Source organism: Opisthocomus hoazin, chromosome 5 (genome assembly GCF_030867145.1).
Source record: "Opisthocomus hoazin isolate bOpiHoa1 chromosome 5, bOpiHoa1.hap1, whole genome shotgun sequence".
NCBI classification, from domain to species: Eukaryota; Metazoa; Chordata; class Aves; order Opisthocomiformes; family Opisthocomidae; genus Opisthocomus; species Opisthocomus hoazin.
The window spans coordinates 81,647,902-81,666,409 of NC_134418.1; the positions used below are offsets into that span (position 1 = coordinate 81,647,902).

General features: G+C 36.3%; 1 protein-coding gene across 2 annotated transcripts in view; it reads right to left on the minus strand.

Annotated features, from left to right (window-relative positions):
• The window catches only part of MICU3 (mitochondrial calcium uptake family member 3), a 56,715-nt gene that overhangs the window by 21,682 nt on the left and 16,525 nt on the right, over positions 1-18,508 (minus strand). For both annotated transcript variants that reach the window (XM_075421922.1, XM_009940608.2), the window contains 6 exons: positions 17,617-17,695; positions 13,552-13,599; positions 12,049-12,131; positions 6,894-6,965; positions 5,529-5,567; positions 2,316-2,411 (listed from right to left, as the gene is read on the minus strand). In XM_075421922.1, coding sequence (XP_075278037.1) covers positions 2,316-2,411; positions 5,529-5,567; positions 6,894-6,965; positions 12,049-12,131; positions 13,552-13,599; positions 17,617-17,695 — 417 coding nt within the window. The remainder of the gene's footprint in view (positions 1-2,315; positions 2,412-5,528; positions 5,568-6,893; positions 6,966-12,048; positions 12,132-13,551; positions 13,600-17,616; positions 17,696-18,508) is intronic.

The window sequence follows — 18,508 nt, forward strand, 5'->3', positions numbered from 1 at the left end:
GGCTAGAAGAAAGTTAGTCATGAGCGATGGTCCACTTACAGCAACATATTCTGAGACTGAAGTATGTATATTATGCTTTTAATTAATAAGAGCTTTCTTACTTAAAGTCCTTGATTTTTCAATCTACTGATTTCCAGTAATCTAAGAATAAACCCACAAACTGAATTCAGTGGTAACTGGCATACCCCACCAGGATGGTGTAGTTGCTCAGTTAGGAACAGCAGAAACAGTACTGTAAACTGTTCTAGGAACAACCTGGATGTGATGGGTAACTTCTTCCCCCCCCAAAAGAGACCCTGTAAGTTGATTCCCACAACAACGAACCTTATTTACTCTCCTTTTCAACTTACACAAGGCCTTCTCAAAAGCCTATGAAACAACACAGCCTCCAGTGTCACCTAGCTTTATGCCACTTTCTCAGTACAGATGGCTATAACACTATTCAGATGTGAGAGTACCTGGGAGAGATAAGAACATGGATGAAAGCCAGCTGGCTCAAACTTAACCCAAGCAAGATAAAGATGATTATGGTGAGAAGTGGGAAGTTCTCAATGGAGCAAATGCAGTACATGACTTTTCTTTATAAAATGATTTACAAGTGAGTAAATAGAGTTTTTATACACTTTACAGCCAATTTACATCAATGTGTAGTATAGCTGCTGTTAAGCTTCAATTACATTGTAGTTACAGATATTAGTCTGATGCATCAGATGTAAAAAACCTCTCTCTCTTCAAATTAAAGGTGTGTAGAGATTGCCCAACTTAAGTCCATCTACAATGGCGACTGAATTCATGCCAGCTAACTGTAGACTAAGACGAGAGTTAATTCAGAAAACTCCGTGCCCCAAGCTCCTTGAAAGCAGGCAATGAAAAGAGCGGCCCTCTCTCCCCTCCATGTCTCCCTTAGCTGACTAGACAATAGAAGTGACATTCTGGGTTTTAAAATCTGGTGGAAAAAAGAAGGACTAGTAGTTCAGGAGCTCATCAATTTGAAAGCAAGGAATGAAAGGCTGGGTATACTGCTTTATTGCAAGATCACTATAAATGTTATTACTATGAATATTGCTAGAAATATTTGTATAAAACTCAATTCTGTAGCCCTACATTTTGTTTTGTTCAAAGGCAAATGGACTCAAGCTGAGAGAGGGACAGAGAAGGCCTATTTGATACCTAGGAAACGTAGGTTCTACCTCAAGAGAAAACTCAAAGACCTTGTGTTTAGCCTATGATAACAAAAACTGAGGGCTATAACTACATTTATAAACACAACCATGATCAATAAGAATAGCCCTATGAAAGTCAAGGGACAACAGACTGGTATAAAGAGACTATGAGCAAATTTCGACTGGAAATTAGAAAAAATCCATCCAAGACCTCAGGTTATTCCATAGCTTCTGCAGAGGAACAGCGGGGACAAAACACTACTTACTTTTAACATCAAGCACAGATTGCTTATGAAGCAAAGAAAACACGATTTTTTTACCCTGGAGGTCCGTTCCAGTTCCTTGTTCTTTTTTCATTATGATCCTGCTTACGAAGCGTGGGACTTGAGACCAGAGTCAGTGAGGAGCTGCTCTATGTCCTTTAATGCCACAACCAGCAGAGCTATCACCCTCACTGTATGGGGCACAGAACAGCCTAAATGATCTAGCTTTCTGCTCCTCTTACATGATCAATACAAATAAATGTCTTAATTATCCAAAAGCAGATCATGAAACAAGAATCTTACCAGAATTCAAAGAACTGTGGAAATTAATCTGACAGCTCAGTGATACTGGTAGTCCTCCACAATGATCGTGTAACCTTAAAAAAGATTGACCAATGTTTTGGTCACCTTAAAATATTTCTGGTTTGATCCAGCAAATAAAACAATCTTTGTGTGATACTGTTTTTGTGAAGATAAGCTCTGATAACATACATAAAAAGAACACTAAGGACCTAAAGATTAAAAAGTTAAAGGTTTGCAACTCTTATTAAAGTTGTCATATCACTGGACCAAGCCTAAATGACAAATGTTTCCTGCTCTAACTGTGAAATATTAGTGTTAGAAAATGCTTCTTAAAGTAACGACTGAAGAGGACTTGATCTTCCAACTCTTTCAAAAGCTAATATTGCTTTTACTTGGAAATGACAAATTTCAATTATCACACTGCACGGAACCAAATCCATTTCATGTGAGAGCTTTTAGGTTTACAGAAAAAAAAGTAATTAAATGGAAGAGAAGAAACAAAATGCATAAAACAGGAAAATAATCAGAACAGAAATAAATAAGATAGCAGTATGTTTATGGACCACAGACAGAGGCTGTCTTATACCTCCGCAAGGTCTGAAAAGAGCGCTTGGCTTGTGCTACGTCTCAAAGTATCCCAGTAGCTTCTGGGGACAACGTCCTCTCCTTCTGTTTTAAGAACCTGCAGAAGTTTCAAGCACAATTGTTTGAAAAACAAATAACAATAAAACAACCGCTTACAGACTTTAAATTCTTTTCCAACTGACCTTCAAAAGCATGGCTTGATTCTTTTGCTTCTACACAGAGACATTTCTACCCAGTTCCATGACACTTTGTAAATGAAAGGAACACTGGTCTATTACAGCTGTTTGCTTATTACTCATAACTTGGCTGTGCCCAAAGCATCACCAGACTCCACTTTCCCAAACAAAATAAATTAGAGAAAACGTGAAGTGAAAATATTTGTTAATACTACGTGTGAAAATGTCCATCTACACTCAGTGTTTTGCTGTTACTTTTTCTAAAAATGCTGGTTTGCAAAAAATATTAAATTACTTACTTCTGAAATCTGTTTTCTCATTGGTCAAAATATAAGTATCACCATACAACTAGTTACATAAAATTAATTTCATCCAATAATGAGGGTGACATCCTTTCACCAATAAAGAAATGCAAAAACAAGCCTAGTAAGTCCAACTTGAACTGTAACATATTTGTCAAGAATAGACTATTCACATCTGATGATCAAACCTACCTTGTTTAAACAGAAAATAAAGTGTTTAATCTGTCCAAGGAAAACACGCTTACCTTTTTGCTCTGAAATGTTCTATTTTTGGAAGCCTGAAAAATTTTCCATTACTAAACTGTGCCTTCCTTTATCTAGTAATTAGTCTTGGAAGAACCATGCAACATATTTATTTTTTTTTCCCCAAGAACCTAGGGGAGGTGACCTAAAGACAGCAGAAGGCTATTTGAACTTGGTTAGGGTTATTGCAACTGAATGAATTTTCCCCTTTGTCTCCACAAGTCAATCTAAACTAGGTCTCCTACTTTCACGGCTCCTCGCTCACATCCATCTGGGCAGGAGAGATAAAGACAGACTGAATTTAATTTTCTAACTACTAATGAAAACCATTTCTTTTGACTCAGCACATACTCTTCTCTTAAAAGATTTACGCTGCTGTGCGATGTGTAGAACTACATTATCATCATAAAGAATACAGAGCTGAAGGTTTATTGTCTCTATGTATTCTACATTATGTCAACAAGTTCTATTACGTACTTCCTCCACTAACCAATTCAACTCAGCTCTTTCTGCAAATTGTCATCAAAGGAACATGACACATTACCAGGAATTATACTCATGCTTAATGCATAGTACATTTCTGTTTCCTCTTTGAAAAAGTCTGGTTTTCTTCCTCTTATTATGGAGTAACAGTTCCTGTGTCATGGCCACGGAATTCTCATATATAACTCCCATTCAGTCCTAAATTGCTAAACTCACATAAATTTGTTTACTTCGATGTGTACAGATTAGGTCCTTAGCAGTTTCTCTCTTACACTTATTTATCCCTTTGATGTTTACTGGGTCATGTGAATGAACAACATACATTGCATGCAATCCTCTAATTATCTATTTTACGTAGTCACTAAATTGTTCTCTTACTGAAGATTAACTTTAGCCAATGGAATTAGTACATCTGGGCATGCACGTTTTATTTTCCTTACATGCATCTCACCATGATTACCATGTTCTGACTGGCATTTGGCTAGTGCAAGGACTCATGCAACACATGCTGAAGTAGCCATAACACACAACTGCACTATGCACCAGAACCTGATCTGAAAGAATTAACTCATGCAAATGAAAACATTAAAATATTTAACCCATTTAAAATGTCACTATATGCACTCCATGACTAATAGACCTTGACATTTCTCAAAAAATTAGAACTGTTCTGAAGGATGAAGTGAGGAGAAGGGCCCAACACAGCACTTCGGACTATCCCAGACATTTTAGGGCTGAATCTCCTTGGTCCTGGGTATCTTCAACTCCCTGGGACATCAAGGGAAACTGAAAAGGCTGCTAGACTTCTTGGTTCAGTAGGAGAAACAGAAACCCAAAATATCATTTTTCTGGGGTGGAGGATTTGTTGGATACTGTGAATTCCTATACATCTGAGTCTCCTTTGCATGGAGATCTTCATTCAGGTAGCAGGAGGGCAGAAAAGGATGATGCACACCTGGGCATCATCTTGATAAAGAGTTTGGATGTGGATGGAGTCTACAAGGAGATTTTTTTACTAAAGCCGAAAATTATTATATGAGTAGGAAAGCCTAACCAGTTTGGCTGCAGTTTAAAAAAAGGAGGCAGCACAGGAATACGACAACCACTGTACAGCATCTTTAGCTGCAGTCAAGCCCGATCTAAAATCCACCAAATCGTAAGGCCTCACGTTTCCTACTACATTCTTCTCACAACACTGCAGCACCTACATCATGTAGATTCACCAGACTTCCTTCCTGCATTATTGCCCCAATCGTATTTGCTAACCAAAATATTGGTATGTGCGTACCAAAACAAGATTAATTCTTCTATTTTAACATCAAATCAATTTTTTTACAACATTCTTACTTCTGCTGGGATGCAAAAATTAATCAGGTCATGATGAAGACATTAAAAAAACAGATCTCTCTCTTGCTGAGTGTCTCTTCCACTCCTTAAAAATGACTGAAAGTAAGTTTACTGTCACCTACATAGCATGGGGACTATTTTCTGTAAAATTCTACTCTAGTTCAGCACTGAAAGTTCTTATTTATTTCTTCTGTAAGTAAAGCACAAAAATATAAAAGCTCTCTTCCGATTCACTTTTTTGGGGCAGGGGAACGAAGTGGTGAAGGATTCATTTGACTAATTATTACTTCACACTATACGCAAAGAGACAAGACAGACTTGGATCAAATGACTCATGCAGGATGACTTAATCCACACACGTTAATTAAAAACAAGACTATATAATTTCTTAACGTGTATTTTGTCCTTTCCCTTAAAAATATTGTTTCCTTCATTTTACATAAACAGAGAGCGCAACCTTTCCTCCTGCTAGGCTTGCCTATTTCAGAATGTGTGTAACAAGCATGCACAATCCTTTATGCAAGTAAAGATCCATCACATTTTTACTGATTAGCAGAAGTAATTTACTTGATGAAAAAGATAAATACAGTAAATTTTCTTATAGGATACTATTTCACCTCACTGGTGAAGACTGCATAAATTGAAAATAATTAGAGTACATACACTGTTAGTAGAAGTATGATATCCATAAAGTTGAAGACGCTGACATACAGCAAAAACAGGCCAAGCCAAGTACCACATGTCAGTATGAAGCCAAAAGAAAGGGGGGGGGGGAAAAAGACAACAGAATAGGTTAAGACAAGCAAATCTTTCTTTTATATACTATCAGATTGTTTTGTTTGTTTTTAAAATGATGGTGAAGAAAATATGGTTTATCTTCAATCTCATTCTTCAAATACTCAGAAATACAGAGCTGCAGAGATTACTCTCAGGAGAGATGTTCCACTTTGCAATCTCTAGTTTTCCCAAAAGCTCCTCCTTTGGGTGTAAGCTTCCACTGCTCCGAATAAACAGCGTGTGAGAGATTCAACAATTGACCCACAGTTTTAAAAAGAAGGATAGGTCTCTCTGGGTGGGAAGAAAAGATCCCTTTTTATGTTCAGGGAAGGTTTAAACAGTATTCATTTTTGAAATCCAAACTTCTTCTGGTTTCAGGGACAGAGATCTGAGATCAAGCACCTGTGGTCCCAAAAGGATAACGGGCACTATGAGAAGCTTTGTATATATGTCAAAACATTTCTTATAATAAGGAATTTTTGCCATTAACATGCAAATCTCAAATGAACATGTTTTTTTCTGCTGTGGGTTTGACAGAGCCTTGCCCCTGATTTTTACTTGTCCGACAGTAAATTAAGTTCCTGCTACTGCTGCCATCCTCCAGACAAACCATCACACACTTGTTTATTTCTGACTTACCTTTCTTATGCACATAAGAAACACAAAATTGACATTATATGAGTATTCAATATTCCACAAAAATCTGATCCGATAATATAAACAACTAAAACCATTTTGCATTGGTCATAAGCAGTACTTAAGAAAAAAATTAAACCTGAATATAAAAATCTAAGTTCACTAGTAACATTTCATTAGCTGTTTTAAAACTACTCTGTTAGTAACGAGCATCAGGATCAGTATGTCCACGTAGCTTCAGTTAGTTATGAGAGCAGGAGTATAGGCTGGCCTTGCCACTGAGACGTCTCACTCTTACAGACAGCAACACTGGATCATTACTACTCACTTTTTCCTAGATTTATAGACTTGGAATCAATGCTACTGTCATAATACGTAATACAGTATTTAAACACCAACTTTTCCTTTCAACAGAACACTTAGGTATTTTTTTCTCAATAACTGCAGTTTAGTTTTTTTCTACATATAGTTATGCACATTCCTTTAATGATATTAATTTACTGTTTAAAAAAAAACCTGAAGTGATTACTAAAATACACACACAGCATTTTGTCTTACGCCAAAGAAAAAGACAACAAACCAACTACCAGCTGCAGCTATTCTAATTTTACTTACCAACATTGCACGTTTTTCTTCATCTCCTTTTCTTTCTCTCTTCTCATTTTTCTTCCTGAAAATCTCTTGTAGCTAAAAAACAAACCATTTTGTTCTTCTTTAGCTTTCATACTATTTCACATGCACAACAACCATCCATCATGAGGAACACTGGAAACAGTATTAAAATGTAGTTCTTTATTAAAATACCAGTGTTTCAATGATGCTTTACTGTTCATATTCACGCCTTCATGTTAACCATCACACAGAAAGGAAAAAGGAAATATTTTTTCCACAAAGAAAGGCTAATAATTCTATTTGGGGGCACAACACTAAAAACATCCCATTTAGCTTTACATTTCAGTCGATCCAGCGTATACAAAAAGGGGGAGTTCCAGCCTTTCTCACCACCTCTAGGCACATCCTTTCTTGTCGAGTACTAATTAGTACCTGTGTGGCTACGGAGTCAGCTGGATCCATTTTTTTTTCATATTGTAGTTTCCAACCAGATCCGTTCTTACTCCTGCTGGCACAAGCGAGGGGTGGAAACACCTGGTGGGGGTGAAACCTTCCCCTTCAGCAGCACGAAACTACTACTGAAGAGTAATTTATCAAGTACCCTTTTTTTTTCAAGTCTGTTCAAAGAATACCTTCAGGTCTTGTAAAATACCCCTTTCACAACTTTCTCTACAATAAGAGCTTCAAACCTGACTTCTGAGAAAGCCTCAAATAAAAGATTTAAAACATAGGGATTCTTGAGGGTATCTGTTTTTTGAAATTATAAAATCTTTCGGGTAAGAACTGGTCTGAACTTATCTTTCTTTGTAAGTATCTGTTTTATTTACGTATTTTTAGTTATAGTAATACTTACTAATATACCCAAACCATTTGAACAAAGTGTCACGGTGTTTACTCTTCACAGCAAGAGAGAGCAGTATTACCTATGATGACATCCATATCTCTACCAGCAAACTTCAGCTTTTCAAAAATTGCACGTGAAAATACTGCAAGGCTACTTAACAGCATTTGCTAATCTCAGAGTGGGCTGGAAAAAGCACACACACTGTGGCTGACCAATCTGTCCTGTCTAGAACGTGGTATTTTCAGAAGCAAACCTCATGGCATACAGACACAACTGTGGCAGCCATTTCAACAGCCTGATTTTACCTACCAGGAGTCTGATCCAAACCCTGATACGGTAAGGACATGCACACACAGCTCCCCAGGGATCGGAATGGGAAAGAGAAAGCCTGCGTCATCAGTTTTGCAAGCAAATTTTCCAAATTTAATTTCAGAATATCAAATTTCAGAGAAGGCAGATGACTAAAACGAAGAGATCAGCAAGCTCTACAGCGCAGGTATGACAACACAAATCAATGAATACAGCGTCTAGCGATTAAACAGCAAACGTATTTACAACTACTGTTTTATGAATTTCCAAAATTGACTACAGTGTTCCAGAATTGCCTATAAGGCAAACAGAAACCAGAATATTGTGTGTGTCACTGTATCGATTTTTGAGTATGGGATCAATTTACAGACCTCGGTATGTTTTTTCTGTTTTTTTTGCAAACCTACAGGCACAAATCACCGTTGCCTCTGCTGACAAGGAAAGAGTCACGATAGGATATTTAGCCGGATGGCTGAGAGTATTACACAGTTTGCAACCCTAAACTGGGGAAAGAAGAAAGGTAAATGAAAAGAGAGAAGCAGAAAAAAAATATCTTGTGAAAAGTGAAGTGACAAGCCATCAAGTAGGAGAGAAGAGTGGCAGTAATTGAAAAAACAAAAAAGATGGGGAGAAAGCAATGCATGTGGATATATTTCCCTTACCAGAGAGGCAAAGGGAATAGGATTCTGTTGCATTCATCATTAAAGCACTTGCTAAACTTCTGGAAATGGATCTTTTGTTCAGAAGGAGTGCTACAGGATACCAGCCAGTAGAAAAGCGAATGCAAAGGATCTAGGAGTACTTTCATGGGAACATTGTTCGAAACAGGATAATGAGATTGACTGCTGAAAGCAGCAAAACCCAGATCTCCTGTAACAAGGCAACACAATCCTTCTGTTCCCTGACCTCACCCCGATGACATAAGCAAAGAGGAGAGCGCAAACACCATGGAATTAGTTTACAAAACCACTAAAGCTATTCTCAGAAAAATGAAGTATTTTCGAACTCTTCAGTACATCTCTTCAAGAATCATGTAACAGGCGATCCCTACACCAATCTCCTCAAAGTCTTTTTATTTGCAAAACTGAATGGTATTAGCTATACTTCCAATTCTACGCTAGCTGACTGTAATCAGTGGAGAAGTATTCTGCAAATCCTGGATATACTTCAAATGGCAACACTTACAGTCTCCTGCTTCCAGGCACACAGGAGATGATGGATACCCAAGCAAGGCGAGTACAGGTGCCAGATGTATGTTCTGGGGCCAGGTCTATCACAGCTGCAGCATCACTGAATCAACTTCTATTTTCATATTTGCTTTTATTTACACAGACATTATCTATCCAGCTACCTATCTATTTTAGTCTTTCTCACTTCAGATCTAACATTCTGACGTATGGGTTTTGATCTAGTTTTTGAAGGGTCACTGACATGGTAATCAAGCAGAGTTAGGGCCAGGTTTAATCTACATAAGTTTGTTAAATACAGTAATAGGTGGAGAATGCTATATCTCATGTCTGCAAATTCTCCTTTCTTTCCTCTATCCACCAAGTCTGGTCACAGAAAAATAATATGAAGGAGAAATTTTTGTCAGGGATCATGACAGAGAACAAATAAAAACCAGGATGTGAAGAGGACTACAGAAGCATTGTTAGAAAGAAAGGTGCAATATCCATAGTTAAATGTTGTCCTTGTTTCCCACCTTATATACTTATTTGATTTCATTTTCAGCATCAGTTTCTGAAAGATAAAGCCTCCTGCTTCAACTCCCTCCCACGTAGCTGTTGTAATGGAAGCCTTTTTTTTTTTTAAAAAAAAAAAAAGCTGTAGGTCTATTCCACCACATTCTGTCATATTGAATCATGAAACACTTTTTTTTTTTCCCCCCTTCTTCCTCTATTTTTCCTTTGGCCAATTAATCCAATGTTAGCTGGCTTCTTCCCCTGACTGGAGGAGATGGTTATTAGGAATTAGCAAACATAAGGATGTGTACATTTAATATTAGAATATAAAAAATTATTAGCATGCCACAATTTGCAAGTGGTGATAGCTTCCGAAAGAAATGAGATCTGTTCTGCTTAAGCTACACCACCGGAAAACAAGCCCCCAGGTCTCCGAGCTCCCTTCCTTGAAAAGGAGAACTGAGGGAAGTTCGGCGTGTTGAGGACAGTTACTTTCACATTTCCATTTTCTTTAGTTAGCATGGCATAACTGAATCGAGCCTTATAATTTGACTTGAAAATAATTAAGAAACAGAACTCGTTAAATTAGGGTGTCTTCATTTTAAATAAATCATGATCTTACACTTAAATTCAAACCATGTGTCTGTTGCGTTCTTTATATTTTGTTCCATCTCCTTCTTCAGTAAAGCAGTAGGCTTTTCCTCATACGTATTTACTAAATTTATTTATAAACTCAACTACAAAAATAAGCATGAAGATAAAAATTGATGTCTTCTGCAAACATCTTTTTTTTTTACAAGCCTCTGATTAAATTCTTATAAATGCTTTTTATTCAATTAATCGCTTGCACACGTTCAGTAGAAAATAAAGGCCTTGTGCAGTCTTCAGAAAGCTTCTCTAAACCACTAACCACAAAATTTTAAATGTTAATTTCTAAAGAAATGTCAAAAACTATGTTTGCCATAACTGAGTGTTTCAGTGTAATCCGAGACATCTGCTGCATATGGACATTACCAATTCAGAACTCTGATGTATACTGTATTGTACAGTTTGCTAATGTAAAGCCACATAGTCATTGTAAAATCACAAGCCCTAAATTTGAGTGGGAAATCTTCTGCTTTTCATGATTCAAAAAAAAAATGATCAATATTTAACTTCATCACCAACACTAATTTAGAACAGCATTAATTATTCCTCCTTTTTTTAAAATCAGAAAATAAATGAAATAAACATAAATATGAAATAGCCCTCTTGTTCAAAGGCTTTTTCATTTCATCCTTGTCAGTGCAAACATCATTCTCCTGTATTTAGTGGATCCTATCACCTGAAAACTTATGAAGTATTTGAATTTTAAGATGCAATTATCAGATTTATCATGAGCAAAATCAAAATATAGTGGATGATGTAGGATTTTTTGAAGATTTTTCTCTCAAGTGCCAAATTCTTCTTAATGCAAAAATCTCAATGACATGTGAAATAAGCTAATACTTCTTTCTACATCTGGGCTTTTTAAAAACTGTTTAAATTTCTAACCAGAAGAAAAATAAACTCTCTGCTTAAATAATTAGGAAGAAGAAATTACAGAAATGCTTCTTCCAAGTAATAAACTGAAGAAAGCTCTAGTTTAAAAAATACTGTAATTCCGATTTGTAACGCAACAAAACTTTGGATGCAACAAAACTGTTGCCAAGTTATAATGTCCTTCTGCCAACTGTTCCAAAGCACGTGAAAATTATTCAGCTCAAAGTCAATTTTGCTATCAGGAATATTGTCCTTAAAAAGAAAACACTGAACCCCAGCTTCACAAATTACTTCAGCATATGGATTTCCTGGGATGAACTAGACGTTATGTACAGGATGTTTAATTTTATTATTTATCTTGCTCAAAACAGATGATAGCATCACATTATGTCCATCATTATTTTCAGGTCATCTGAAATTATAAGCAGAATGAATGACAAAGTGAAGTGGTCTCCCAGGAAAAGATGATTTTGCAAATGCCTCCATCATTCTGGCAATTAAATAATTCTGCTGACCACTGATACAGCAATATTATCTTAATAAACTAATTATCTGTGCATGTAGTACTAATTAAAAAGATCCAGAATAAAAAAAGGAATTAAGCTTCAAAAATCATTACACACAACACACTTGTGCACTGTAATAAGGAGCCACTATTTACAATTTTATAAGGCAAATAAACAACTACATTTTGAAGAATAGCTCATGTTCTCATTATTGACATCATTATGAGTCTCAATCCAGACAAAAACAAGAATTTCAAAATTACATAAAAATATTCAAAGACTGAAAAGATACATACCACTAAGAATTCCTTTTTGTCCACCATCTCATTGCCGTCAGTATCAAACATGTTGAAAGCGATTCTAAAACCTGCATGTGGCTCTGTAAAAAAAAAAATCCCATTCAATTATTTATCTGCTTGGGAAGAAAACAAATATAAAACTCTAAGAAATTATTTGGTGTCTGTTTATAAGAGCCATATTCTCAACTAATTTACATTAATACATTTGTGTACATAGTAAATGCAAATCATAACGTCTGTAAAACAACATTATCCACATTATGGAAACAGAAGTCATGCTCACAAATTCTTAGATTAGGGGAAATAGACAGTAGCAATAGAATAGAACATGAAATATCCAAGAAGAATATCTCACAGTAATGGCTGACTGGGTAGCTAAGAGTGTTAGTTCATAACTATGAGTCCATTTTATGTTACAAACCACAAATTTGTAGAAAATAAATTTTCCATGAAAACGCAGTGTTCTAAAAGACACTTTACAAATTTTGCAAAAAAGGTACAGGATGAAACTTCTGGTCATAAGAAATGATGTGTTGAAGGAGACCCAGAATTTCTTATTTACATGCTTAAAGTCACTGAAATTTGAAATCAGGTTAGAATTTGAAATTATTCCCAAAACATGAGGACTTTGAAGGTAACTGTAAGTGAAGCATTTAAGCAACAATTTGGCGATACTCAATGATTTGCAATATGGATGAACTATGGCCAAAAGTTAGTCCAGATAACACAGAAATGATGGAAGACCATCTATCGATCCACCAGTTAGGGATTGTAGGAGTTCAGGGTCAAGTTCCTGCTCCGATCCACAATACGTTTCCAGATCATGTCTGAAAAACCCCCTAATGAATCCAACAGAAATGTTTTAATTGCTTTTAAATGAAAGACAAGTAAAACACTTTGCTCCTTCCCAAAAGACACCTCTTCAAATATCAAAACAAAGTCTGTATCAGGCTTAGTTCACTCTAAGTCATTCCAGTTTGTTTTTATGGGTGGCAGAAGAATAAGTATTCAATTTTGTTAGTGTTTTCTAACATAAACTTTTAGTTTAGTTTGACAGATTTTATATTTTATCATTGCCTCACTGATGTCACCCATTAAGCGCTAACAGGTGAAACAAATCAGTAAGAATGTATATCTTTCTCTTCTCCCTATATTCAGGGTCCTTCATGAACTTCAATAAATTCAGCTAGAAATTTTGTAAGAATTTCAAAGAAGAAAATAAATTGAAGGTCTTAACTGGCGTTTAGCTGAAGCGTATGGTTCAACTTTCTCAACAGTCAGTAAAAGTGGTTATAGTTAATAAAGCACTTAAATAAAACGTAACACAAGATTCCAGTAGGAAAGGAGAGGTTTAAATGGACATAGAGATGCACGATACATATTTTTTTCCCACGTTGGGATATGCGGAGGAGGGGAAGAGTATTGTAACGTACAGCAACAGATTCAAAACTTAGAAATTTCTAAAGGAGGTTTTGGGATTTTTCCTCCAAAAATACTTACTTGTTAAAATACATAGGAGAAATAAATATTCTGTGTAAGATATCACACCTAAAGACAAAACAAAACAAAAAAAGCGGTATTAGTTTCACCTTGTCTTCACATCCCAAACTTGAAAGTATTAACTCTATGTACAAGACGGAGAATTTTTCCACATGTGCATATGCATATTCATACTTGTGTGCATGTGACTGTATCGAACCTGGTCAATGAGTTATTTGTCTAAAATATTGATCTATGTGGTGGGGTTTTTTGTTTGGGTTTGAGTATTTTAGGGGAAGAATATACATTAAATGTTGCAAATAAACAACTACAGTCAGTGGAGAATGGCTCATTGAAAAGAAGCTAGCTAGATTCTTAGAAGCTAATATAAATGATTTATTTGATTTTCTTTCTGAAAACCCCACCAATAATTCATGACAACACTCTCTAACAGTATGAGAACATTTACTCTGAGAACATTCATAGTGCTCCCTCCTGGTCCATATCATTTGAACACAGTTCTTGACTTCAATACATGCTTTATAAGTGCACGTCCTGTATTAATCAAAAACTTGGCCTCGTATTACTTACGAAAGCATAGATTTGGGCTTTTGAGTTGTATTTACATGCACATTTTCATAATCATCACCTGAAATTTAGATTAAAACTCTTACTAAATGAATGTGTAAATTTTGGTAAATATTTTAAAGCCTGTTAGAGACATCTGTACCATCTCTTCTTCCGCATTCAGAAGACCTGTAAGGAATACATTCCCAGCTTTTCATCTCGCCTTAGATGTCAAAAGGCAATCACAGTGTGGAATACCCAAATAGCATGTCTGGTACCACAAGCTGCACTTCTGCTTTTCTAGCTCTGGGGTGGAGAGATAACCTTGCAGCGTGCCCATGGTACCAACGAAGAGAGGCATCTTACAGTTCAGTAAGAAACGACCTGCAGCTCTCCCAAAAGCCCTTAGCTCTAACAATCTCTGAGGCTGAACTAGCAACACTGGTTCCTGACTTCTAACCAACTGATTTTGTCTGGCCTCCAAAACCAAAAGAGTTAAGTCAGTCCACAACATCAGACTATTTCAAAAGAGTAGGAAAAAAAAAAGGTATGTAGATGCCTGACAGTAAAGATGTCTATCAGCTGGGATTTTCAAAAGTTGCTGGCTGCCTCCTTGATTTCAGTCCAAGTCAGGTGCAAAAGTTTTTAGAAAAACAGCCATGTCTTTGGATGTTCAAATATCTTTTAAAATCTGGCTTAACTGAATATGTGACAGACTATGTAAACAGTCAACTGATTTTTTTTCACCGAAAAACCTGCACAATGAAAACTTAAAACACTGTATCATTCATGTGGATTTTACAACTACTGAACGCATTTAACATCAGCACTTTCAACACTGCCAAAGTAAGAAACGTTGACATTTTCTACTAACATTTACAGCACAAAAGGTTCTAAATTAATTCTGTCCTGAAATAATACTCAGAAGGGACTTTCTGCCCTCTTGAATAGCTGAGATACAAAAATCTCAGCTCTGTTTCTCTTGGATCTGTCCAACTGTCCAAATGCCTCCCCAAACCTTCAATCATGCAATACTCCTCCCTAAACGCCGACTATCCTGAAAGAGGAGCACTTTCAAGAGAATCAGATCTCCTACCCTCAAACATGAAAGAAAAAACGACCAACCACAGAGATCTCCACAGGTATCACAGAGACTGGAAGATAAAGGTAACACAAAAGACAGACAGTGAACGAAATTCTCTTGGGAACCAAATCACATACTAGAAAGAATCACTAAACCCCTCAACTTTTACCAGCTGAAACGCTGCCCTCCCAACTTCCATTCCACTCGTGGAAAAAGAAGATATTTTCCCACCTTTTGATCCAAGAGCAAATATGTCTTCAGAACCAAGATTTTACTATTGCTAGTAGATCTAGTTAGGAAGGCTACTATGTGTTACTAATACAACCTACCCTTTTGCTCAATTTACACATAGCTCCACAGTGAAGATTAGCAAAGTCTAAATGCAGGCACTGAAGTAACACAACGCTTTAGCTTCTTGGTTTTATACAACAGCTTGCAGAAATTAGTTTTCAAAGGCCTGCTTGAATCTGTTTGGACAAGTAGCTATCAAGAAATCAGACACCTCAAATGTTCTCATTCAGTGATGTAAAACGCTCTTTAATAGCCAGTCAATAAATGTAAATATGTATTTTTGTTTGTTTGATGACACCTTCTTTGTCGTAAAACTGAGGAAGAAAGTGCAATTGTCAAACAGTCCATCACAGGTATGAAGGGAACAATATAAAAGGCCTTGCAAGCCTTCCCTCCTTTTGTTTGTACTGGTATATTTTAAGATAGTTCTGGTTGATTGCTCGGAGTGTTATGGGAGAGAGGCTCTGAAATGATGACTGAATGGGAAGAAAAGCTTACTCTTAGATCACAAAGAGAGAGAAGTCACTCAAGGTAAAACACAAAAATAAAACTTAAGGACAACTGCCATAAATCTATGTGGCTCATCTGACTTAAATGAATCTATGGTAAAATAAATGGACATAGGCTTTTGCTACTTGTTTCACATTAAAATGTACATGTTTTAAAGAAAAGGAGTAAATCAGTCTTGGAGTGTTCCTGTCATGTACTAAATAAACACTAAATTAGAATTAAGGAAACCTGAATTGTATGCCCATTCCTTTCACTGGCTTACTGAACGACCTTATCAGCCACAAGACCCATCATCTTTTCTTATATTACCTATAAAATGGGATGACGGAACGCACTCATTCATAAAGCATGCTGAAAAGCTATGTAAGTGCTAAAGTTTATTACTAATTTTACCAGCTTATTACGTCAGGTTTGAGTCCTCTTAATTCCATCAACTTCTGCAGAATTTCACTGGCAGAAAACTGGAGGAAGATCTTGTTGAATCAAGACTGCATGTTGCAGACATTTTATTACAGACTTCATAAGCAACATCCAGGTACATTTTTTTAAAACCGATAATGTATTGATTTAACAGATTCTGAAGATGAATTTTTATGTAATAAATATTTCAAAAAAGTCAGCTGTCCTGACTATACAGAGAGCAGCCCAGAGCAAGGACATACAAGGAAATACAGTGAGAGAAATGCCAGTTGCTGCCTCTCAGGAGTTCGGGCTGCAGACTCAGGGAAAAAAGTGAGTGCCTCCATGCACCAGAGATTCCAGCCTGGGGCTTACTCCTTTCATGAATTTGATCTGCATTTAAATTAGATTCATCAATTACATGCAAATGTATGATTGTACTTTTGTTGCTGGCATGCTTATTTTAAACATTCATAAAGTGTCTTTATAAAATAGCAAGTACTTGTGGCTGCTTTTAAAAATACTTAAAATGCTTCACCAGACCTTTGCCATTCTGAGTATCAGCAAAGGAAGATATGGATTATTTACCATGAATAGCTTTTAAGTGTCTGTACACAAGCCATCATAGCATTTTTTTCCTGTGGTTTTTTTTTTTGTTTTGAAGTGATGGAGCTTATTAAGAAAGAACAAAAAAAAAAAAACAGAGGAGACCACGAGTGGCTCGTGGCTCTTCCTTTGTCAATAGTGTGAGTTTTAAAAGCTATCAAAAGCCTCAACTGCAGAATTTAAAGGGACATACAGCATTACTGAAACTGTCTCTTTGTGTTGTGAAGAAAATGCTTATTCAATAATATAAGATAACATTACTTTCCTTAAAAATAACCACATCTTTGAACCCGTTAAGAAAAGTAAAGAGATATTATGTCTTTGTTAGAATATTCTATCTATCGTCTATAAATCATCCTTCATTACAACAAATGGAACTTGGAACACTCAAACATCACTTCAAGAAACTCTAAGACAACAGTTCACTTAAAGCGGCTAGCTGGAAGATGGCACAATTAAAACACTGTAGAGACTAAAGGGAACTATTCCAAGCTGTAAAATGTAGCAAGCAACAAACACTTTTTATCTTTTTGAAGCTGTGACTCAGATTGAAGTACAATATCATTTTAGCCACAATACATTAATACAAGTGATAATTTGGTTCAGGAAAATAAATTCTTCTCCCTCACCTTTCTCATTAAGATTACGGAAAAGTTTGGATGATCCTTTCCAAACTGGTGGTGTCTCCATAAGGATCTGATTCAGTTCCTAAAAAATAAAATCACATATTTAAATATCTAATGAAGCAGTTGACAGATTATGAGCAAATGCTAGCAAATCACTATAAAAGACAAGGAACAGCATGCAAATCTACCACTTGATTTAACCTTGGTTTACCACAATGACTTTGGAAGTACTCAAGCACATCCATAAATTTTGCACACATGATTATTCCGATTTTTGATCATCTACATGAATACAAAGTGTTTGCAGAGCTGGAGAGAGACATGTAACGTATTGCTGGAATTACTCAGCACTGCTCAAATTCACTGAAGACGAGGGTAAGCCCCCCTGGATTTCAGTCAGGTTTTCATACAGGCTCCAAGCAACTGTTCTTTTAAAACACTCAACCTGAACTAAAGCAAACTCCACCCATGAATATGAATGTACTTTGCTTAAAATACAGGGATACAGACAGTCTTTTTGCAGTTCAAAAAAAGAGTAAAAGGCACTTAAATATCACAAAAAGTACAGAGAGGTGCATGAGTATTTCAGGCAGCTTTCGATACACCTGTTACAGTTTTAGACACTAAAGAAAGTCAGATACGGGCTGAGAAAGGAACTGATAGAGGCTTGCGGACATCAGTAAATCTAGCGGAACAGGCACAGCTGCTCAAGCATCTTTGAGATTCTGGATTCAACTGAGTCTGAAGGCACAAACCCGAAGAAACTAAAGTCTCTCCTTTTTTTTGTTTTTAAACAAAGATTTTAAAATTACCTTATTTCTCCTGTGACTAAGTCTACAACAGGAAAAAAAGTAAATGTATCCACATCTATGCTTATAAGACAGCACGGGAATTA